General features: G+C 35.6%; 2 protein-coding genes across 4 annotated transcripts; both read right to left on the bottom strand.

The window, feature by feature from the left end:
* Positions 1-948: 948 nt before the first annotated feature.
* On the bottom strand, positions 949-19,358 carry LOC108213983 (E3 ubiquitin-protein ligase PRT6). Of its 2 annotated transcripts, XM_017385766.2 has the most exons (20): positions 18,987-19,187; positions 16,102-17,205; positions 14,393-15,074; positions 13,873-14,305; positions 13,629-13,769; positions 12,539-12,782; positions 11,702-12,424; positions 10,450-10,650; positions 9,643-10,319; positions 8,991-9,042; positions 8,248-8,887; positions 7,345-7,553; positions 6,717-7,258; positions 6,535-6,639; positions 6,356-6,422; positions 6,132-6,209; positions 4,764-4,832; positions 3,140-3,251; positions 2,910-3,046; positions 949-1,332 (listed from the first exon to the last, which is right to left on the bottom strand). In XM_017385766.2, exons 1-18 carry the CDS (start codon positions 19,047-19,049, stop codon positions 3,177-3,179), a joined length of 6,105 nt encoding a protein of 2,034 aa, XP_017241255.1. In that variant the 5' UTR covers positions 19,050-19,187; the 3' UTR covers positions 949-1,332; positions 2,910-3,046; positions 3,140-3,176. The 2 variants fall into 2 exon arrangements, with proteins under 2 accessions (XP_017241255.1, XP_017241254.1); XM_017385765.2 differs by having other exon boundaries at positions 13,873-15,074; positions 18,987-19,358.
* A 1,436-nt stretch (positions 19,359-20,794) lies between these two features.
* LOC108210642 (transcription factor AS1) lies at positions 20,795-23,734 on the bottom strand. Of its 2 annotated transcripts, none has more exons than XM_017382017.2 (2): positions 23,445-23,734; positions 20,795-22,135 (listed from the first exon to the last, which is right to left on the bottom strand). In XM_017382017.2, exon 2 carries the CDS (start codon positions 22,083-22,085, stop codon positions 21,027-21,029), a length of 1,059 nt encoding a protein of 352 aa, XP_017237506.1. In that variant the 5' UTR covers positions 22,086-22,135; positions 23,445-23,734; the 3' UTR covers positions 20,795-21,026. The 2 variants fall into 2 exon arrangements, with proteins under 2 accessions (XP_017237506.1, XP_017237507.1); XM_017382018.2 differs by having other exon boundaries at positions 23,475-23,605.
* Between the last annotated feature and the right edge of the window lie 1,733 nt (positions 23,735-25,467).

Genomic DNA, 25,467 nt, shown 5'->3' with positions numbered 1-25,467 from the left:
ATTTAGATTTTCTTAAATTTATTTATTATTTATTTTCAATTAAAGTAAAGAAAATAATTATATAATAAAAAATAAATAATAAATAAACTCTATAAAATCTAAATATATTATCATAAATACTAGAAGTCATAACCTTTTAGTTGGTTGTTCTAACATTTAAAAATAATGTGTAAACTCTGTAAATCATATTTTTAGTGCTTGAACACATATTTCTATGTACTTGTTTGATATTTATCATGACTTTAGTGACCATCTTGGTACCATTTTCAGTTCAGTGATCAACTTGATACATTAAGCTCACTTTCATGAGCAACTAGATAATTAACCCCCCAATCAACTCAAGGGATAAAATATTATTTATCATAAATAATATTCAATAATTATTTTCTTAATCCAAGTTTAATAGATATGTAATATTTTAAAATTTGATAATTGATTATCTAAATCAACTTATAAAATTTGTCTGTAACTTTACATTGGTCTGGGTGCCGTAACATTATTAGTTTAATACAGTATAAATTAAAAAAAGTTCAAAAAAATTAATAATACTTTTACTTTTACTGATACTTTAAATAATTAATTATTTAAATATTATTATACTCTCTTATTGTTTAAAGTTCTATTTTGAATATTAATTCTTTATATTTGCGTATAAAAATAGATATAAAGCAATGTGAAAAATAAGTAAAAAGAAAATACATAAATATTTTTTCGTGAATAAAATAAATTATTTAATTTTTTTCTTCTCATTTATTTTGGAAATATTTGACTTGTTAAACATAATAATTTTAATTGTTTAAGAAACAAATCCATATCCAATTATTTTATCCGGATGAACCTTCATAAACTTACGGAGCACTTATTCTGCAAGAGAGGCTCACTCAGTATAAAGTCTAGAACACACCTTCATGTGTCTGTAACAGACATGAAGCAACCAAGGAAGAACCATAGGATAAACTTGATGTAATATGTATAAGCAAATTCATCCCACGTTATTCTAATCTTTACATTCTAGATGTTCGACCCCTTTTTCTTCTTTTTTTTTGCCTTGCACTATCATAATTGTTAAAGTTGAACATACAAGCATGCAAGTGCAGGGAAAAAGTCCAAATACACTTCAAAACTGCACCACAAGCAATCACACCTTAAAATACATATCTACTATTTGCAACAAGCACAAGTGTGCCACTAAACTTTTTCTGCACAATAGAACGATACTGTACATCCAAGTATTCTCATAACCTGTAGCTAAATTAAAGGAAATAACTTGTCTTGCCAATGAAACCCCCTCTCAGACAGCAAGTCAGGGATCACCTCCAAAACATGTGCCAACTATAAGAACAGATGAAATTAGAAAGAAAAACAGAATCAGAATAATTTGAGTTTGCACAAATGAGCGCAACAAGCACAACAGAGACAAGTCGGTCTCTCTTGTAGACATTAACACTGCTTTATAGTGTTTAGACAAGGAAGAAAAGAGAAAAAAATCTTATAATAAATATGCATAGAAAAATTCCCTTTCTCTTCTTTCATCTCCTAAAAAATCTCTCCCTTCGTGTACAGTTTACAAACATTCAGATGTGAAAACTCCAAAAGGTAAAGATTCAAGATACACAATTAACGACATAACGGTATCAGTAACTTTAATACAACATATACGAATGGGTACTATGGAAAACTCTGGAGAACACTTTTTATTTTGAAACATTTAAAGTATCTATTATCCAAAATGCACGTGTTCTGATCAAAAACAAAATACTAAAAAAAGTATTCATTCAGACAAAAAAATATTAAGAAACAGTATTTACAACACATACGTGTTTTGTACAGAACATAATTGTTCTATAATTTGTGTCCTATAAAAATCATGATTACCAACTGATGTGTTATGTAAAGAAAAATGTAATCATTAAAATATTTTACGCAATTGAAGAGAAAAATAGCTAAAAGAAGTTTGCTGTGCACATAAATATAATGAAGAGAAAACACACACACACACACACACACACACACACACACATGTATATGGAAACTTATACTCCCTCCGTCCCCCTCAATTGTTTACATTGGGGGACGGGGGCTCAGCACACATTCTAATGCTCTCATAAAATATAGTTTGATAAATTATTTTGAACTTTTTTTTCTTATGAATAAAAATTTAGTATCTAAACTTTTATACAAAAAAGAAAATTTTGAAAAAAAATTATGGAATTATGTTTTATATGCGCCTTAAAATGCGTGTCGAGCAATGCAAAAAAAGTGTAAAGAAATTAGAGGGACAGAGGGAGTAATAATTTATTGTTAATGACACTAAGCACCTAACAACATGTTAATCTGTAACTTTCACATGAGAAAGTAAAAGAATTCAGAAAATCTTGTGGTTGGATATTATCTTAGTTGATCATTAACATCATTTTTATCAAGTAGTTGGCATTTTTATGAATATTCAATTGGAAGGTGAGTTCGAACTTTACATCATGTGGCACTAGGAGCAGCTTCGCCCCCAGCGGACCACTCCCACTTCTCATGCTTTTATCATCATTTAGGTGTTAAGTCTATTATAAACTATTCTACCACTTCTATTTTGCGCATGATTTGAAAGAGACCAATTCACTCTTCACCATCAGAGAGACCAACTCACTCTTCACTCAGAACGCGAGTAACTTCATTAAGTCTTATTACAATTCCAATATGTTTCTTGTTTATTTCAATTGGACGTAATTAACTGGACGTAGTTTACTATTTTTCATGCTTAGAAACTAGCAACTGGTGCATAATTACTATTCCAGGAAAAATATAATTAACTTAAACCATGGAGTCTGCATCGACTGAATGGACCCTACTAAACTAATCTCTGTAGTTAAAATCCCATGCAAGTGGCACAAAGTTCACCACTAAACAAAACTTACCTTCATGACCTGTGGTACTGTCCGTCCGAGATATGAAACCCATGCTTTGAGATAAAACATAAGAAATTCAATGAAGTAGACATCATTAGTTTTTTCCTTCGCCCTCTGATGTTGTCTGTATCATAATCCAGCCCCATCTGTAAAATTGTCATGAAACCAGTGAAATGCATTTAAACTCATTAAAACATGTGTTAAAGAGGCAAAGAACAGTAAAGCATCATTTTCAGTACCAGAGATCCACTACTCCATCTTTTACATGTATTCAAGCTAAAGCATGAAAAATCCGCCTACGGTTGTTTGCCGTAGAACCTTTGAACTTCGATCAAGGCCATGCGACGCAACCTAGCACACAACAAAAAGGAAAGAAGAAAAGAAAGGATTACAAAATAAGAAAAGGAATGTGAAAAGATTCTTTTGCAAGAGAGAGGGTAAGAGGGAGAAGCGGAGAGCAGAAGAGTGTTATAACTAGTATAGAGCTATAATCAATATGCACAAGAGTATGGAAAGACTGTACCCTGGCTTGATCACCATTAGCTATCAAAATTAAAGTGAAACATTGCACAAGTTGATTCGAATACAGGTTTAGGAAATGTGTATAGTGTGGACATGGCATATCACAAAACTTTTAGAAACATTAATTAGATATTTTCATCATCTGGATACATCCAACAGGTATAAGCTAACCTATAGTGCTAAAAGGTCAATATTAATGCTCATTGTTCGCAAAGACCAGTCGCCTACTCTCTTCCCTTTGTAATCAACAGATCTTATGAATTGAATCCCCAGGAGGACAGACAGTGGAAAAACAAAATAGTCAAAGAATCATTAACCCGAACTCACGCCTAAAGGACCATCTAGGAAGCACGGGCCCTTCAAACTGGGTGCCGTAAGCATGTGCGATTTGCCTGACTCAGCGACTTGGCACCAACTCGGCTGAGTACATGTCCGACTCGCCATGTGGTGTTTCGACAAGCATAAGGCAGTGGACTTGCCTTCGACACGTGAGCGACATGGGGGCGACAAGACACGGCCATGGACTCCAACCGCCTTAAAAAAAAAGGCCCCATACCCTGTGCTTTTCAAGGCCCAATAACCTTCTTTTAACCTAATTTCACAGCCTATCTCATCTCCATCTCTTTTTCTCCTCCCTCATCTGCAGATAATGCTTCAAGGACTACACTTCTACAACAAAAGAGGGTTCATATTGAGAAATGCTTGATACCAATCAAACAGACTCGGAACAAAGAAGGCCTGGGTATTGTCTCAGATGGATTTTTCTAGGAATGAAAATCCATCAGAATGAATCTTATATTTGATTGCCACCTATTGTAAAGACAGTTTTATTAAATTATGAATGAAGTTTGACATAAATAAATCCTATATTATTATTTTTTTTTGCCGAGTCCCGTATCCAGGATTCTTTTGATAATGGCGAATCCCCATGTCCCTGGTCGCCGTATTCGACTGTGCTTCCTAGAGGACTATGCTCTTTTGCTAATTCAAATTGGTTACACAATGCACCAGGAATCACACAGGAAGAAGCAAATGCCTAGGTCAAGAATATACAGGGTAGGCCGTAACCCCAAAACATATGGCATATGCTTGAATAAGTAATTATGCAAGTAGATTGAATATACAAGTAATGAAATCCAAATAACTGACCAAACAATATCAATATTTTATAGAAAAATATATGCAGAAGCTGTAAAGTTCCATGCTCTAGCTTAAACTCTTCTGTTCAGTGCTAACTTAATGAGCTGTACTTCGCAGAATTCTATGCAAAACTGCCATAAATTTAGTTTACCTGTTCAAATAGCTAACTGAGATACAAGATAGACAGAAAATGTTTCATACCATATAAGTAAGAGCCGCATAGCGTTCCTGATTTAAATACAGTGGCTTGCCCCTATGCATTTCAATATCCTGCAAACATATGAATGAACATTTTTGCTAAATTAAAAAACAGCACCTAGTTATATAATGATGTGGAACAAGATATTAATAATTCAAGTTGTATTCTTTTTGTTATGCAGATGGAGAATAATATTTGACTGTGAAAGGAGTTTAATTTATTATTTACGGTAGTACAGAATTATTTGGAAGCGGATAGGAAGTAGAAACCAACCACAGCTATCCACTTCCATTAAGTCTTATCGTACTCATCACACAAGTTCTGGGATCTATATACAAGTCATTCTAAAGTTTATTCTTAATCAGAGTTTAAGTTGTAGATTATTCGCACTGTGTGTTTACACTCAGTAAATTGTCATTGTTAATAATTAATTCCGCCAAGGGTTCACAACCCATTAACCCAGACTTGTCCTGCACCAAACAATCACTCATGTAGATTAAAAATTAGTTAAAATATATTTCAAATCACTTGGACGTCTCTTTAAGCATCTCTGAGTGTCAGCCAGCTCCATAATTCATTTACTTGTCAGGAAAACCAACTTAGTGTGTGATTAATAGTTTATTGGAGCATTTGCTTCAATCATGCAAGGGTACTTAAAAATCTTATAAGGTAAACAAGCAAAGCATAGACTGCAATCTTGGAGCACATTCAGCGATATAGAAGCTCAACCCCACAGTCATGCGGCACAATTAAGTGCAATACTGCACTACCAACTAAAAAATGCTGAAGTTACAGCTGTTCCTGTTACCATTCCAGGCCCAAGTAGGAACAAAATAATTTAATCATATAAGAACATACCAGGAGCATGACCTTTTTGTGTAATTTGCAAGATTTCCAGAAGAAATGGCTTACTTAATTTAGAACACATTTAAGTTTAACACACTGAATGCATCTCTTCTGTTTCAATTGTAATGCAAACCTCAGCAGGAAGATGTGCCTTGATCATTTTTTAAGTGAAAAAAGCAATTAATCTCACTCAAAAAAAGATCAACAGACCATGTTTCAGTCCAATGAGTACATTTATATGAAAAATGAAGGCGAGAAACCAACTATCAAAAATAACAATATGCCTGCAGGAGGGATTGTTATACAACACACGCGCGCGCGCACAGATATATATATATATATATATATATATATATATATATATATATATATATATATATATATATATATATATATATATATTCAAGACTCGGCTTTTTCCATACATGTATTAAGCCATAGTAATGGATATCGACCGCAATTCTAACACATATTATATCAGATTCCTAGAATATATATAGAGCAATTAAATAGAATCAACATACCTCTTCACCATACATGTCCAGATAAGGAGACGGCCATGGAGCCTGACGTGCTGATCTTTGTAGCAAAATTGTGGTTTTCTAAGTATATAGTACGAATTTAGGATCACCATATATTATGAGAAAAGGAGCAAAGAAAGAGGAAAGGGGGGGGGGGGGGGGGGGGGGGGGGGAAGTAGCTGAGCGTTTGAAAAAAAAAAAAGGAAAAGAAAATGACTACAGCATACCCTGATCAACAAAAACACTCCAGTCCCCGCACCACATATCATGGCATGAGCTTGACATCCACTTTTTCTACAATCAAGGTTATTAGTGTTGGAGCTCTTGATAAATTAGTAGAGTATAATAAGGTAATCTTTCACTAGGAGACACATAAAACATCATAGTAAAGATGAGGACTACTAACTTGCAGCATGGTCTCCAGTTAGGTGAGCACAAGTCTCCACATAGCAGGCACAAAGCAGGATCATCTGGAACCTTTCCGCAGAGAGAGCAGGTCTGCTTTATGTACCTAATAAACATTTCTCTATGAATACTGCCAAACAGAGAAGTGTAAGCAAAGAGCTCCCTGTTAGCAAAGATGCATACCTTTGTAACAGATCTTGGTAAAGATGAGGCAAAAGCATCAACTTATATGGAACTGTGGGGGTTAACTTCGTAGTACATTGGAGAGAGCGTACTTTACACTCTTGGGAAAAATGACGTAGCCATTTAGAAGCCAAAGAACGCAATACTTCATCTCTAAGAACAAAGTGCATAGGTGAAATTTTAAACATTTTTTCTAGCTCCTCAACCTCGGTCAATTCCTCCCGACTACAATTAGTTTCATATCCCAGAGTAACATCAGTAGCATTGGATGAACTTTCCGACACATGAGCTCCATGACTGAATGGCACTGGCATTGAAGAATGGATAACTTTCCAAAGCAATGCACATCTTCGCAGATATGGAAAGCTGAGGCTGCGTATATAATCCTTAATATCAGAATAAGTGTCTGTATAGTTGGAAACAAAGTACTGCTGAGGTACTCCAGATTCCTCCATGAATTTGTAGATATCAGAAACCAGACAATCATGATATCCCAATTCAGTTATACTGCACTGCCTTTTCCCGCGATATGTAAGGATAGCCTACAGAATTGAATTAGAAATAAACATAAAAATCACAAGAACACCATTTATACTTGTGGTCGATTGAAAATAGGAGTATTAACAACCTGAGTGATGGTTACGGCATAGAAGATATGAACTAGAGACAAGAAGGATTCCTCACAGACTAAGGTTGGCCATGGAAGACAAAATAGAACCCACATCAGCGATGAGAAAGCATCACGTGCAAGAATAGGATCAGATGCCCGTGCCCAGAACTGAATGTCAGGATATCTTAATTCTGTTTCCGCATTCTCCAAGATGCACAGCATATTACCTTCCAAAATGAATTCAAATTAATTATCCGCAGAAACTACTTTTTGCTATTAGGAAAAAGATCCTAAATCCTTCCTAAGACTGAAAATACTAAACCAAAGACTAAAGTCAACTACTCAGGAAGCAGAAGTGCAGAACCAATATGTAATATAATCACTGTAATGCCACATACTTTTAACAAACTAACTCCATTAGTAACCATAAAATATCATGTTTACATGATACCAACACTGGCCTTGCACACTGTGCAAGACCGGCAAAGTTTTCCTAACAAAGATTTATTATTTTAGCAGTGCTGCTACTTAAAGTCAGACTTACAAGAGAACAGGGATCTACCAAGTACCAAGGTCTTTACCTTATTAGTGTGGGCTTTTAAGAACTAAACCTAGATACCTTAATTTCCTAATTACTTGCTTTACTTTAATTACACACCATAACATTTGAAACTACACCAGACTCTACTAATTCAAAAGTTACATTGTTTTGCAGAAATATAATATTACAAGTCTATGTAACATTGCCACCAAGATTATTTCACCTCGATTTTCCATGTCAGACACTCCGCTCACACCATGTCCTACACCAGGACAACGGTACCGATTCATTTTGCGCCAAAAGAAGGCAAAAATTTCAAAATTTTGCATATAGTAATTACAAATAATATTACATCGTGATAAACATAAAAGATGCTGTACCTCCTTGTCTGCATGGGTGACTAGGAAACTTCTCAACAGAAAACCCCGAGCATATAGATTCAGCAAAGAGCTTAATGCCTTTTAACCTCAAAAGGAAACTCAAGGCATCCTTTGTTCTCGTGTTCTGAACATTTTTAAGCAACAAGGATAATATAAACCCACTAGAAGATTTAAGTTCCTTCAGTAAAGCAGTCTGACTATACTCCGGTAACAATGAAGTTCGGCAAGAGCGAGCTGCAATTTCAGTTGACATGATGGAGTACTTAAGTGTGTCCCACATAATCATCGATTGGCTTACTCGACCAGAACTGACAATCTTATCCTTCCCAGGAAAATACATTCCACAGAGTACGCGGAATATACTTTCAGGGTCTGGTCGTATCCTTCCATTATGTTGCATTGGGGTGGCCTTTATAATTTCATCATTCCCAGAGATTTTAGCTGCACTTAGCAAAAGAGCTGAGGCTTGTTGAAGATGAAGGGAATGAACCCCTGCATTACATGGAGTGATCGAAACTGCCGAATCTGATAGATCACGAGCTGGTGCAATTGGAAGCCTGCAAAGCTTCTCTGAATCTCCTGGTAATGCTGGCAAGACGGAATTTGCAAGTCCACGACATACTGGGCATAAAAATTCTCCCTGCCGTACAAGTTCGGACATGGAGAAATAAAATTATCAATATAACACTAAAATAAAAATTATTAGTCAGCACTTGATCACAGAAAAACAGAAAGATTAATACCTGATCAGGATCCACAATATGCCCTCCTTCAAAGACAATTCTTCGAATATATCTGTACAACAAAATTTCAGATAATTTACATAATTGGGAATGAACTTCAGATATTTAGAAAATAAGAGGGTAAGAGGTAACTGATAAAGCCGTGATATTAAGTTGGGTCATGTTTGCTGATCACTCTAAGTGTCATCTAGATTGATGAAAGATAAAATACAGCTATAAACCTCCAGATAAATGCCTCATCTTGTTAATGAATGATAACATGAAGCTCTAGACTCTAATACTTTGGATAGTTTTTCCAAAAAAAATATAAAGGAAATGCCTGATACAACATGACAGTTGTGGACCCCTTTTTCAGAAATTGAAAGTACAACAAAAATTCACCCAGTATCCCTATCTAAGTGTTCAGATGTTAATGTTTCAGCCATACTTTTTATATGATCAGTGCATCTTTTCTTCCCTTTTCTCTATCTTGGATTATTTACCATTCTAATTATTCACGAAGCAACTAATAATGTTTTTTGTATGAAAAATTATTTACATATCTACTTATTTGACAGATAGTAATGAAGTTAAAAATAAGTAATTTGCATTCTTTAATATATATATATACACACACACAGAGACACACACATATATATACCTAAAAGCTTACCTATCCTTCAGAGAAGATAAGTATCGATCAAGACATGCTTGATGTACAGCATGTCCACAGGAAGAAAGATATATTCCGTCGCAATCTGAGGGGCTGAATCCATCATATGCTTGAGAAGCCGTTGTCGATTTTGACTGTGGCTTCTTATTATGAGAACTCGTACTGCCTGAGGGTGAAGGGTTATCTAGTGATTCTTTTGAAAACGCAGCAATGTATTTCCCAAGCAGAAGAGTTTTCGCTTCCTCATTTCTTGTCATAACATCATCCCTTGCAGCACTGCTCCCCATCTTATCCACTAAATCTGAGTGCATCAAATTATCATGCATTGCACCCCTGATTAAAACATACATACGTTCCTCCAATGACTCAAGAGAAAGTAAATCCCCTTCCCTTCTAACATCCAGTGAGTCAGGAAGTTGAATATTTGTTGCTGGAAACCGAGACCTGACGAACTCTAGGAAAGCATTGACTTCCCTGGGCTGCCCATGAGAAGCAAATTCGTTAACCGCATTCTGAATTAAATGCGTTAACTGAGAAGAGGAAAGTTCTGAACTGGTAGACACATTGCTCCTTGGGGATGAAGTACTCGTTGTATGTATGCTGGTAGCAACACATTTCTTCTCCAACAGATCCCATGATGGGGGGCCTCTGTCAACTAAACCAAGAAGTCTGGATTTCTTGTTACATGAATAAAAAGAAACATCAGGTATGTTCTAAATTTTGATTTTGTACGCAAATATTACAGTTCATTTTTTAATGGATTGATATCATGGAAAATGTTTCAGTAGCAAAACTGCTAAGACCAACCTGGAGAAGAATTAAGAAAGATAAAGGGCTTTTAGATTTAGGATCATGGCAAAGAGAGCATATGACTTGTTCAGCATCTTCCAACTCAGGTCCACCATCAGAAGAAGATACTTCCTGAACCACCTTACTAGCATCCAAACCTTCATCTGTAGAAGATTTAACACTTGCCATAAATTTAGACTGTTGGGCTCTCATTTTTTCCTGCAAATCAAAGTCATCAAGAATGAGACTAATTCCTTTCCTTCTTTATTATTCAACCAGAAGTCAAATCTTCATTCTTGTACTATAAACGTCCAAAATATGAAAACAAAATAACAGAACCTATGACTCAAATACCCCAGCCATCTAGTAAAATATTCTTAAAATACACAGAAACCCATTCTTTTGTAAATTAGTTGTCCTTTCAGAGCACTAGTTTAAACACAATCAAACAGGATTGTGGTTTAGGGGTGGTTTCTCTAGGTTTGTACTTTAGTTTGTATTTGAGCAATTGCCTGTGTGTGTGTGTTGTGTATATATATATCTCTGGCTTAACAAAGTAAATGCTACAACAAATGGGAGATTGGGTAAACAACTTCCCTAACAGTTTTACAACTTCAAGCTACTAACAAAAAAACACAAGATATAGAATGCAATATCATATTTAAGCTTCTCCCAAAAAGGATAGAAGAATAAATATTTCAGCTAAGCCGGGTTAACTCAAAAGTGGCCCAATTTTTTCAGGTGATTTTTTGGTAGACCTGATCCCGAAACACAACTTCAACCCTAACTCGTATTTAACAATGTTAAATATTGCCATCCCTAGCTGAGACACCTCAAAGACACTTAAAAGATATACATGCGAGATATACTAAACAGATTTTTCTTGTCACAAAAAAGACTGGCTTAAATTAAATTAAATTTGGCAGATTGACCAACTTTGAGTAAGATACAATATATCCTTTATATCCTCGCATATTTAATAACTGAATTTTGCATTATACTGTTTCTGGAATACTATTTTTACTATATAGTAATATAAGATAATTTGCATTTCAAAAAATATTGACTTGAAAAGGTCTATCGAACTGTTCAGTACATTTCATTACAGCTTTGTCTGTTAATCAACGGCAATCATAAATAACCCATTCACTAGTTTATAATCAATTTGCATGTTTACTTTCTTGTTTTTCCTTGTTAAGCATAAATATAATCCAGTAAAACAGGATTATTGTATGTACACCATATGCAATGTTGGTACAGATCAACTCACCAATACAGCAGCTTGCCTCTCTCGAGCTTTTGCCTTGCGCTTGTCGCTCTCACTGTCTAAAGCTGTAATACTTTTGTCACTATTCGACTTAGCTTGCAACAGTTTATTAACTACTTCAGGTGCAAACCTTTGCAGTCTGGTCATGCATCCATGATCAAGCTCGGCAAACTTTTTGAGCAAGTTATCTATCAAAGAGGATAGGTTCAGACTGCCAGCTTCCGCCAAATTTTCTGGATTTTCTAATCTATGAATTTTCATCAATGAAACAAGAAGCGACAAAAGACTGTGCCCATTACATCCGGTGCTAGTTCCTGTTTTTATTTCTTCACCCGCAAAGGCTAAAATGGGGACTGAATCAGCACTAGAATTTGACCATTCACCAGATTCTTTCCACATATAACAAATGTCTATTGCCAGAGAAAGTAAGTGCAGCGCAATTACAAGGACGCCGTCAGGAGCCCGTGATATAGTTGACTTATCGGTAAATACAGCATAATATAGTGTTGCACGGACAAGCTCAAGAACCGGCTTACTAGTAGCAATTCGAGCAAGGCCATTAAGGGGGTTGTAGATATTTGTCCATTTGGGAAGCTGAGTTGCCAATGCAGACACATTACAAAAGCGCAAGTATCTTTCTTCTGCAATTTGCAAGTCCCTTGAGGTCCAACGAGGATGATACAAGTCCAATTCCTTATAGTATGCCAATCGCAGTTTATACATACCCTGTGACAGTGAGAGTTAGTTAAAAAAGTAATATAAAATCATGTCAATTTAGCATATACACTAAGAACTGTGATAATATAGGTCCAAATATTATTTGTAAATAGCGACACAAACCTGATTTATTCCAGATGGATTTGAGTAGACTGCTACTTTATCCAATATCTCCTGTAGAGTGCCAATTTTGGAAAGATCACGTGGGAGAGATTTCACCAACTGACTATGTGTTGAATCTCCTGTGGATAACTTGTATATTAACTCACGTTGCAAACATTCAGCAGGGGTTAATCCACAAAAACGTCTTTCTTTGACTATTTGTATGATAAGGGAGAGCATTTCTTGCATCAAAACCGGTTCGTACCTGGAAAATAAGTGAAAATGAGTATTTACTTGTTTAGCCAAGGCTACAACATTAGGTTATCAGGTGCTTTAACAATACGTATTCAAATAAAGTGGGGTCGGGTTGCATACAATTTTTGAGAGCATTACTCCTATTTAATATTTAGCAAGTCAAATATGTCTTGCCTTGCAAGGAGAAGAGCAAAACTGCAAGAACCAGCATCCTACTTTAAAACTATCAAGATATTAAGGTGTGGGGATTCCTATGGTATCAATTTTATGTCATGGACTCTTGATAACTTTTCTAATATTCTGCTCTAATATCTCACGATGACACCCTAAAGAAATATCATGTCAATTTCACAAAGGGGCATGATCAACAAACTAATTCACTGGTCTGAGGCGTAGTCATGTCCAAGAAAGTTGATAAGGGATAACCAGACTACATGCGAATCTATCCAAGTTAATAAGGTGAATCGTATCTTAATATAGAAGCAAGTAGTTCCACAATGGGGTAAATGCAGGTATGTGCTTAGTCTCGCATTTGAAATGTAGGATCTTCCCTGAAACACCTTCCCAACACAAATAGTGGTTGCTTCATTAGAAGGCGCATAATAAAGGTTTTTTAAACACATCCAACTAAGAACAAGAAATTGCCAACAGATCTATATAAGAAAAAAGAATACACAAAAGCAGCAATTCAACACCTAGAAGAAAAGATTACACAGAAAGCATTAAACTAGACCTATTGATCTATAGATATGGGACTATTCCACACTAAAAAAAAATAAAAATTTCGTCCATTTAAACACATAAAGAGGTAGGGATAAAGTATTCATAAATAAGTTTCAACGAATAGGCCACATACTCGCTAGAACGTTCAAGATCCAAGGATAGATAACTTGAAAGTCCAAATCGGTCAATAATTCTATTGACATACAGATCTGATGGAGCTAATGCGGCACAGCACTGAAGCAGAAATAGATCAAGCTCAAGGCCCTGCTCAGACCTGCGTCAAAGAACCAAAATAGAATGTCATTGTGAAAGATGCACTACAAGTTAACTTCCACTTGCACTGAGTTTGTAAAGATTAAGTTGATATTCCAACATACCAGCGAACAGAACGATACCACTCGCATGATAAAATGGCAGCATCCCCATTCTTTCGCCACATACCAGCATGAACCTCAGCACAGAATACCCTAATTCGTAGTGGATGCTCCATGACAAATGCAGAAAACCCATAAGGATGGCACCCTCCTAGAACATGACCAAAGAAATCGTGATGGATAACTGATAATTGATCAGGACCAGCAGTGATCGCATGAGGGGATTTATCTCCATAACATCTTCTAAAAGTTATCTGTAATATTAATGACAGCAATCTGTGTAATGGAATGTGAAGAGAAATTTCCTGTGAGCTAACATCATAAGATATATCAGGCCAATCCGACAAACTCAGAGCACGAAAAGCTTCATTCATATACTCCCCTTCTAGTGCATTATCACCAACACTTGTGGACCCAGTTTCTTGTTCCATGCCTACTGCACTTTCCAAATTAAGACCATTTATACAATCACTTCGTAAAGAATTTTGTTTACTTTGAACATTGCTGGTGCTTGTGTCATTACCTGTAGGAAAATGAGTATGGTTTGGCCTAAGTTTGCCCTTCTTAATTTTAGATAATGTCCTCTTCAATGCAAAGAATTTTTTGCCAGAATTACTGGTGATCTTCGGAGACAAGACATTAAGAAAAGGACTCGACGTATTATCAACAACCAACCAATGCTCAATAGCTCGAAGACACTCAAATAATAACAAAGAAGCAGATGTTGGAACTGGAAATATATCAGACGTAATCTCAGCAGTCTTATGTGCATAGTCCGCTGTACTGCTCCTACCTGATACACTACTAACATTGCTTTCTTGCGATAACCTTCCTACTTTAGCATGTCTTTGGCTATCTTGATCATCAAAATCTTGTGAATATGTATCACAAAAAAGTTCACAATCCGCATCCTCTATGCTACTATCCGAAAAAGCCCCAGCAACTAATAAAGAATGAATATTGGCGATAGAGTGGCCCAAAACAAATGGCAAATGCATACTATCGTTTTCTTCTTCTATATGTATACCAGTCTCTCTCTTTTCAGGGCTCATTCCTTGTACAAAAGCCAAGAGTTTCATCCAGGTTCTAGAGATATCATGTCGATCACGGGCCACGTACTTTGGCACAACAGAGTGACTCATGACAAATCTAATGTCTTCCACTACACGAAGTGTTATTTCATACAGATTTCCCCATGTAGAGACCTGCACATAAACTAAATTGAATCGATCTAGAATGCATATGGAGGAATATACTAAATATATTATGTCGATTAAACTGAAGCAATTGTTGGGAACACAGAAATAAAATATCAGAAGTTTTTATTTTAACAGAACAGGAAGTTGTAAGCATCAATTTGACGACTACCAAACGTTGGTGGGAAGACTCCACTGCCTTTATATACAATAAAGCTGGTGACACACTAAATTGATGCTTTATACTATAAACCCAAATTCAGTTATGTGCAAGTTAATTGCATTCAATTCCAATAAAATATAAGGATTCTCAATAATAATAATAACTACATTTTAGGAACAAATTAAGCATCTCTGTGACAGCATATACACGTTCAATAGATTAATAGGTCGATTACATTGCATCATGTCAACATGTGCAATATAGACACAGGAGTGAACATTTTTAAATTTCAAATAGACTTCTGAACAGATGTGTGGGATGAAAGCAAGACCACAAACTGAAAATAAAAGGCATGCCACTTCTCATTCAAAAAGATATTAGCATACCAAAAACTGTTACAGGTATACTGCAACCATACATATTTGTATTAGTCCTATAACTAAACAAACATGTGTCCCTTGCTATTAAAGTCTTAAACAGTAAACTACAATGGCTGCTTTACTTAAGGACAGTTGGAAATGGCTTACAGGTTTCTGTGCAAATAATAATGAAGACATATCCCCCCATAAGGGCAACATTCAATATATAAATGTAGATTCAATTAGTCAGGCGACAACATTTGATGTTGCAAATGCCAATTCATTTACAAAATATATATCTTTAAAATTACAAGGCGCAGAAAAGTTCATTGAAATTGAAATGGTTCGCCTCTGTATAAAATAAAATAAAAAGGATTTAATTTGATCATTTCACTGTTACTATGACCTTGTACTGTTGTACACTCATGATATGTACATATTCAAACCGAATGAAAATAGAAAGTAAACACAAAAAGACTATAAAGGAGGGAAATTAAAAAGGTTAACAGTTTACCTGCAGGCGAAAATCATCTCCTTCACAGAAACAAAAAATTTCACCTAAGCATTCCAGTAATATGGACAAGAGATTCACTTCCTTCACGAGTCTAGGGGTTAAAGTAGGCACGGTGAATATTTGGACCGAAAATGTGGACAACAGTGGATACTTTTTTAGAATTTTATCATTACACTCTTTTACTGCTTCATTCACAACAGTAGGATAATAACTTAGAAAAACTTTCGCAAACTCATATTTGAACAAAGGTTCACCCAACAGTTTCAGAAGTAAATTGTGGAGCTTCTTAACAGCAGCATCACCCAAGAACCGCTCTGCCCTAACCAATATATCCAATAAATTGTCCAAAGAGTACACTCTACTAGAAACAAAACAGAGCAAGCTCTCACTAAACTGACAAAAATTCAAAAGCATATCCACTACTGCACATGTTAGCTCATCAGTAAGCTTTGTATACCCTGTCGCAATAGGACTTTGTAAAAAAATATTCTCTGCCAATTGTAGTTTCTTTTTCCAACAAAGAAGTAGGGACTCCAAAACAGGTCCTACAGAATCCGCAAACTCCTGCGGAAGAGGCTGTATCTTTTCTGCACCCTTATGCTTAGAACAAAACCCATCACGTTTCCATGCAGTCACATCTCCACAATCACAACAACCACCACCAGTATATATAATTGAATAGTCATGATCCTGGTGGTTACCATTCTGAAAACAGGGAACACAAATTGCACATGTCGGATCATGCTCACATGTCCTACAACGATATGCTATATCATTGTCCCCCCAGACAGCTCCACAGACACCCCGCTGACCAACATTTAATTCTGCCAAGTAGTTCAATGCAATATCAGGTTCGCTCTCAAACATCAACCACTGCAACCAAATCATGCTTTCCCTGAACTGATCTTGAAGGCTTGGTCCCCCCCGATTTTTCGTAGACTCATGTTGAGCCTCTGCAGCAGCAGTCTCCAGAGCCTCATCATCACTTGGCAAAATTGCTGAGACTAATTCTGGAACACGAAACTTGTTTTCCTTGACATATGCAACCAAGCCAGGTTGAAGCTGCTCAAAGTTTTCTTCGGGAACTCCTTGTAAAGCAAGCCTCTGATATAGAACATATCAAATATAAACAGCTAGAATAGAAGAATTAGATGGAGCCATTGAGAAGATAAGATCAATAAGTGCAAAAACCAATCTCAACAAAGTTATAGGACTCCATAAAACAAGGTATTGATACAATAAGAAGTATATTATACAGTAACGGGACTTCATAGAACGCGAACAAGTTATATAACTCCAAATAGCCAATAGAGGCGGGGAGCATAAGCCTGGCACTGAAAATGATAGAAGTCCAGTAATTTTTTTTATTCCTTTTATTAACATTATTTTTTTGATTGCATAGTGATGCCTAACATGATGCAGAAGAGATTAATATATAGTTAAAAACAATAATAGGTGGGATGTGGGTGCTACGCCGACTGTTCCCCATCCGCGAACGGGAGAAAAATTATAGATTGCAACCCATGAAACATGAATAAACAGGAGACTCGATCTATCATTGCATAATACTCCCTCTGTCCCCTCAGGTTCTCTACCTTGGGAGATGGGGGCTTGGCACGCATTTTAAGGCTCCTATAAAGTATAGTTTCACAAATTATTTTAAACATTTTTTTCTTCTGACATAAATTTTAATGTTTAAATATTTATAGAAAAATTTTAAATATTTATATGCACCTTAAAAATGCGTGACAAGCAATTCAAAAAAAAAAATGTAAAGAAATGAGAGGGGCAGAGGGAGTACATGATATTCCAATAATCATGTATTCTTTTATGTTGGGATTGCAATACTTATATAGGGAATAAAACCTTAATAATACAACCCAATGGACTAAAGGCCTGTTAAAAATTGGGGCTTATTATAAATTGCCTTCTACCTATTCAAAAAATTACTAGCCAAGACATTAAATGTTTTTAAACTAATACGTAACATGTATAAATATTATTCTATATGTTCACAACCGTTCCTCATCAGATGGTAATCTGAAAACAAGGCCTTATGCATTGCAACGAAGTTTACTCACGCTTCAATATATTCAATATAGTAAATAGTGGAGTAAAGCACTTCAGAAACCATTAAAAATGCTTGTTGCACTTCAAAAAGACAAAAACTGTTAAATATGCTCCAACAAGCATAGAATTATAAAACTTTTCACAAAACAGAAGTTCCACTGTTGTATACTTCAAGAAGCTCTCTATATGAGCTCTTAAGTAGAAAAATAAAGAGCATTGGTTCATATAGAGCTCCAAGAGACTCTTTATGAACTTAAGACTCTTTTATGAGCTTCCACATGGCTCTTAACTTATTTTTAATTATAAAAAATTCATCCTCTCCTATTCATCCACCACTTTTCCGTCTCTTTTACTTCATATATTAATAAAATTGAAAATAGAGATCAAGTATAAAGAGTATTGTTAAAGTTGACACTCTTAAAAATATGCTAACATGCTAAGAGCTATATATTTTAAATTATACTTAGTTTGTTATGTATTTTATATTATATTTAGGAGCAAACTAGGAGAGTCTTAGAGATGTTCTAACCAAACAAAATGTAAATACTGATGTTTCCCCTGCTTCAAGAAATCCATACTAAACCAGAAATTAGCCACAACTAACGAATATTGAATACCAAGTGATCACACAAACAAAGAACCTTCATCAATCAAAAATCCCAATAATCAATAGAGCATATAACCAAAATTATCAAAGGGGCATATCATATAATTTAAGTCCATAAACAAGATAAAATTCAATGAACACATAATTAACACTGGAGAGAGAGAGAGAGAGAGAGAGAGAGAGAGAGAGAGAGAGAGAGAGAGAGTACCCTGACAACACGAAATTGAGGAGAGAGAGAATTAGGTTCAGGAGGAGGAGAGTCAATATCCATTTTAAAAAACTCGAAAAGCCAATCGGCGCAACCGCAGTGACCTATTTCACTCCCCAGCGCTACGATTACACACTCTAATCATACAATCAATCACACAAAACAAACGTATATCAATCTAATTAGACACGAATCACGATTGCTGGTGTGTAAATCAGGCCATTTGATTGATCTCGACTGTTGAATTGTACTCGCTGCTCGTCTTCTTCAATCGGTTGTGTTGTGGCTTTGGCTTACTGGATAATTATTAACACACACACTTATTGCGTGTGTATGTACTATCTCTATATATTGTGTGCCTGTGTGTATATTCGGTTTTTAATTCTTGAATTTATTGTTTTTCATCTCCCAGTTTTATACGCTGGGTTGGTACTTGGTATACACCTACATGGATGGACCAGCCTGTTTTAACCGACTCTTCTGGAGTACTGTTTAGCGTAACTGGCCCAACTTCAACATACTGATTTCTAAAGCCCAATATAATTAGTTCGGTTGGGTGTTCAGCTGCGCTGTTGAATATTTTTGCAAACAGGTCATGATCAAGATGATTTTGAAAAAAAGTCATGATCAAGATAAATACGGGGTGTTTGGCTGGGGTTTTAAGCCCCGCTTCTGGACTTATAAGTTATAAGCACTTATTTGTACCGTTTGTATAAAAAGTTAAAAAACACTTATAAAAAGCTAGGAATGTTAGTTTTTGTTTCACGACTTCTATTTATTTCTCAAACACTTTAATCACTTATAAGTCTTAACTTGCTTCTCACCTCTACTTCACTTATTTATTTTAAAAAAGAAACACTTATTTTAAACGCAGCGAAACCGCCCCATCATATGCTCTAAACAACTTCAAAGATAGAGCTGGAGCATCTTCCTTAATCTAAAACTGTTAGCTAAAGTTTAATAATTTATATTATAAATAAAAATTATAATTAATATGTAGAGGAAAAGGAGACAAATATCAAGACTTTCTGGTTTAAATTACTGATAAAAAAATTTATAATGACGACAAAGTCTACCAAATTAGGGTAGCATGTTTGACAGAAGAGTTGTCCTTTACAATGTATTCATCAAATGTGCAGGATCTAATGTATTATTGTATAATTGAAAGAGTAGAAATTATTGTAATGGAATTCCCTATCGAACTAGTCGATGGTGTATAAGAAACATGTGCAAGATCGATTGTTTTGTCATATAGAATTTGTAACCAAATATTCGATCAAAATAGAGGATATTGTTAAGAAACATGTTCAAAACTGCAAGTCACATGTACTTTTGTCCCTCAACGAGTCACGACTAGCCACATTAAATATTTTGGTTTAATTTATAAAAATATATGATATCGTAACAAAAATTTCGAATATAGATATGATTATAAATATAAAATTGAAAAATTAGTACAAATATAGTGAACTAATGAGTGCTTAAGAGATATATTTATTTATAAAATCTATTTTCGTGTCATTAGATTATTTATTCGTCGGTGTTGAACCGACTCATTCAAAAATTTACAAATTTTAATATTCGGTCTTAGAAATATACGAACGATAAGCCCTAACCGAATATACCTCACCCAGTGAAAAATATCGTATATATAAACTTGGCCCTGAAGCCACTTGGCCCTGAAGCCCACCAAAAGTTAAAGGCGATCGTACTACTAGTAATAGTTTGCCTCAACTTTGTGCTCCTGGTAATCGTTTGCTTGCACTTTATAACATTAGAAGCTATGTTGTGGATCAAGAATGTGCAGGTGCCATGTAATTAACGATAAGCCAAATTTTCATATTATTCATACAGAACCATACATAACATGGAGCTATTAAAACTTCTAATGACAAGGCCACAATCTTTGCATGTAATAGCTTACTGGTGTCTGTCAATGGAAATCAGCAAATGCTGGTTGCTGGAGTGTCATCCGGCTCAGGTTATGACGATATCAACACTGTTTCGACATCATCTAGTGTGGGTTACCGGCATTGAAGCTCAGCAAGATCGGTGTCCTCCCATCTGCTCAAGAAACTTGGTAAGACGCGAGTGCTTTGCAGCCCACTGATCAGCTAATTTTTGTTCTTTAGCTTCAGCATCTCTTCTCAATCCAGCTAATTGTTCCTTGTATTCAGCTTCAATTCTATCCAAAGTGACTTTCTGCTCTTCTCTTAGAGCTTTTACCTTTGCTTCAATCTCATCCATTTTCTCCTTCCTCCTACACGTCTTCTCTGATTCCAGTTGCAGCTCCACCCTCTTCAGCCTCCAAGCTGCTTCCTTCTTGTGAGCTGCCCAAGCACGGTGCCCTTCATCCAATTCTCTGCAACATTCCAGAAGGTCAGACACCAGCCTATTATCTCCACGTGGAGGAGGAGGCACTCCTTGAGATGGCAAATTGCCAAACATCATAGGCATATTCTCATGTCCCCTTTCGGGCTGTAGCCATGAGACTGAAGATGGAAGTGGCGCTGTTGATGGAGATAGAGTTAATGTCACTGAAGGAGATGCTGGCCTGACATTACAAGGGGCGCTTGTATTTGAAAGCCATGAAGGCAATGAATTTTGAGGAGCCGCCGATGAATCTGAGTGAAGAAATCCCCCATTTGAAGTAGTCATAAATACAGATTGAGGTGGACGCTCTTTAACTAGTTTCTCTGCAAATGTTTCAAGAATCTGATCGTATTTGTTATCCTCTGCAGGGTCTATAATCTTGTTAGTTTCCTTCTGTTCTCGTTGTTGTTTCTCCTTATACACTTCCCACCATTTACCTAATCTCTTGGCTGTTCTACCAGGGACTTCAGCCGCAATTTTCTTCCATTTGTTACCGTGTTTAGCCTGAAGGCGAATGACAAGGCGTTGTTCCTCTTCACTAAGTGATCCCTTTTTAATACCAGGTTTGAGATAGTTCTTCCACCGCTCAAGGCAAGACTTTGCGTCTCTATCAAGGGGTGTGTTCATGCGCTGTGACACAAGGTGCCACTCTCTAGGGCCATATTGTCTAACGTATGCAAGTAACAATGTATCCTCCTCAGCACGCCAACGCTGTCTCTCCTTCATTTCCTGATGCAAATATGACAACCCATTGCCTGAAACTCCTCATAGTGTATCTGCAATTGGGAGGGGGGTGGAAGGGTGAAAAGGAGATATATATCAAAAGTTTCTGGTTCAAATTGCTATCAAGATATGCAGATATAAAAGTTTTAACTGGAAACTTTTATACTGCCAGTTCGCCATCCAGAACAGATATATTTAGGAAACTAACAACTGTATGCCTATGATTTCTGAAAGCAATTTAGCAAAAATTATATCCAGAAATATTTAATGGACACTGGAAACACACATTGAGAGAGAAGTTTATTCATCTGCAAATTTGGTAATTCTAGTCCAAATCTGCATCATATGCATTTGGTCTTGTGATTTGGTTAATAATCAATGTATATGCAGCAGAGTATGTCATACATATGCAAACATGAGCAGCAAGAGAAATAGTAATATCAAATTTTCTATCAAAATTTTAGTCACATAACACATGTAACAACATATATATCAAAATATCATATACAAAGAAAGTAAATTCAGAATAGTGAATGGATGCTTAGTATAAACCAACGATAATCTAAATAACAGGGTCCTTGTTAGCTAATGTTACCCTGACTCATCATTTTACCTCGACTCGAGGTCTCGTGTCGAACACTCTAACACTCAGACATGAGTATGGATATTCTGACACTAATATTAGGCCAAAAATATATAAAATTTTCAAAATATTGCAGAGTCCAACACTCCGCCACGTATCCAGTCTGGACACTTTCAGCCAAGTCTCATAACACACCTTGTTATCCTTGGTCATCTTTTAATCATTTTTGAAGCTACTAAGACTAACAGAATAACATGAACCAAACATAACAATATAACATATCCACAATACAAATTTAGGACTAGATTCTAAAGCTACTAAGACTAATGATCGTATTCTTAAAGATTCTAATTTTGACAGTGTATTAACAGTGATAAAACACATAAATAAACATCAAACTAGAACAGAGTATGTGATGGAAATTCATATCTCAGCAACATAATAATAGTTACTGGATAAATATTAATGGTAGAAAAAACAGGGTAAAAATCAAATTACCATCTACAAAGACGGACATAAATTCAGAACTCAGAAGAGAAGAGTACTTAACCGTTTAGCATTAATTCACTACATTCTACCTAGCGTGGTCCTTAAAAGATACTGTCATATTTTGTTAGAGTAATATATAACCAGAAATCAACATCACAGTTAAAAACATAGTGACCCAAGTTGAAAAACTGAAATCTAGAGCCTGGGAAATTGCCTGAGTCAATGGAATTCTATATAAACAGTAGTCGAAGCAAGAAGAAACAAACAAACAAACAAAGCAAGTTACTTACTCAGAGGGAAGATAGAAGAAGGAAGCTCACAGAGATGAGAGGAGGGGTTCATCATCAAAAGGCCATCAAGGTTTGTTAAATACTCCAACAAGTAGACTAGCTAGTATCTTGTAAGGATGTTGTGTAGTATATATAACAGAATATAGTAGAGGAGGGAGGGTTGTAACGAGAGAGAGATGGGAGAGAGAGGGAGAAATAGAGAGAGATATGGGAGAGATAGAGAGAGAGATGGGAGAGAGGGAGAGAGAATGTGTGACAAGTCTAGAGAGAAAGAAACAAAAGAGAATAGTAATATGCTACAGGCTCCAAGGGTGTAGTAAGTAGAAAAACAAGATGCATGTAAAAAGAGAGGAGAGGAGGGAGTAAAAATGTAGAGAAGATGAGATAAGTGAGGGATGAGGGAAGAGAGAGCGGGGGGGACTGTAGTCCGGGATTCACGGTAGAAGGAGACGAAAGCAGTGAAGTTGACAGGACGCTTACTCTCTTGTCAGTGATACGTTACATCTCTTTTCTCCCCCCCTCTTTATTACCCACTGCAATGCAATGCAATGCAAAACCCTCCTCACCCTCCTAGTGTCATCTGTATTATTGCATGTCTTTTGTTGTGTATGTTGTTTTCTTTGCGGTGAAAACAAATGCTCCTCCATTCACTTCCCTTAGAGCAACTCCAATGCAATGCTATATATACTTGGTTCTATTGCTATATTATAGCATCAAAAGTAAAAAAACTCAACTCCAAAGGGGTGCTATATTTGGATGTATCCATGCATAGATGCATCCTTGGTTCTATATTTGAAACCAAGGATTGATCCATCCATGTTGCCACATCATCAATAACTAGAAATTGGAGTGTAAGTTTTATTTTAGCATTGGAGTTGGTTAAATTTGAAACTAGTTATAGAACTTAGCATTGGAGTGCAAGTTTTATTTTAGCACCAAAAAACACTTTTTGGTGCTATATTATAGCAATAGCAATAGATATATAGCATCTAGCATTGGACTTGCTCTTACCCCTCCCATGCCCTCCTCCATAACATCATGTTTCTCTCTCGACTATATTTTTTTTATTTATTCCTGTAATCGGTACTCTCTCAATTTCTTTTTACTTCCCTTGTTTGATGTGTTGGAACTGTTCATAATATGAGATAAATTTTATAATTTATCTTGTTGGATTCGTATTTACGAATACTTTAATACGGTGAAGTTTTTATATTTAATATTAATACGAAATTAGAGATATTAACGATCAAAAACGTATGTTGGCAAGCGTAATAAAGGGAAACAGAAAAAGTATTATGGAACGGAGGGAGTACTGTCTAGTAAGGAACATGGAATACGAATTTTCCTAAAAAAATTCATCATTTTCCCATGTTATTAATATGTTTTTAGAAAATTTGAAAATATACATATATTTTTCAAATATTTACTTGATATCTTCTGCAAAAATAGTCCATCCATCACACCGTAAAAATCGCATATGTTCAGTTACTCCCTCTGTCCCATCCATTAGGGTATTTATGTTAACTTTTTACATGCATTTTGAGACTCGTATGAAGTATGCATAAATAATTTTTTTTTTTTTAAAAAATCCTTAAAAGAGATTTGACCTTTAAATTTTTATTTAAAAAAATTAAATATATACTTCACGAGAGTCTCAAAATTTGTGAAATGCGTGTAAACCGTGTAGATAAACAATACGGATGGATTATTATATTAATGAATTTTCAAGTTTAAACCAGAATTAAATTATTGTCTGGAAAAGTCCAACCTGACATTGAGCCTGTAACATGTTTCACTGGTGTTAGTCAAAATTCGACAAAATTGTTGTTTAAGATCGAGTTTTTAATATGTTAATCCCATGTTTCTAATTCCAATGTATTCAATGCGAAAGACAGTCCTTTTACCCCCTGTGTGTTTGAAGATGGTGGGATCAGACACCTTCCATAACAATAAATATGATGAGGAGAATGATTGTGGTGTTATTTTCTGGACTCTGGACTACACAACTTATGAGTTTTTTACG

Source organism: Daucus carota, chromosome 3, assembly GCF_001625215.2.
Source record: "Daucus carota subsp. sativus chromosome 3, DH1 v3.0, whole genome shotgun sequence".
NCBI classification, from domain to species: domain Eukaryota; kingdom Viridiplantae; phylum Streptophyta; class Magnoliopsida; order Apiales; family Apiaceae; genus Daucus; species Daucus carota.
The sequence above is the reverse complement of the archived record's forward strand: the minus strand, read 5'-3'. Positions and strand labels throughout refer to the sequence as shown.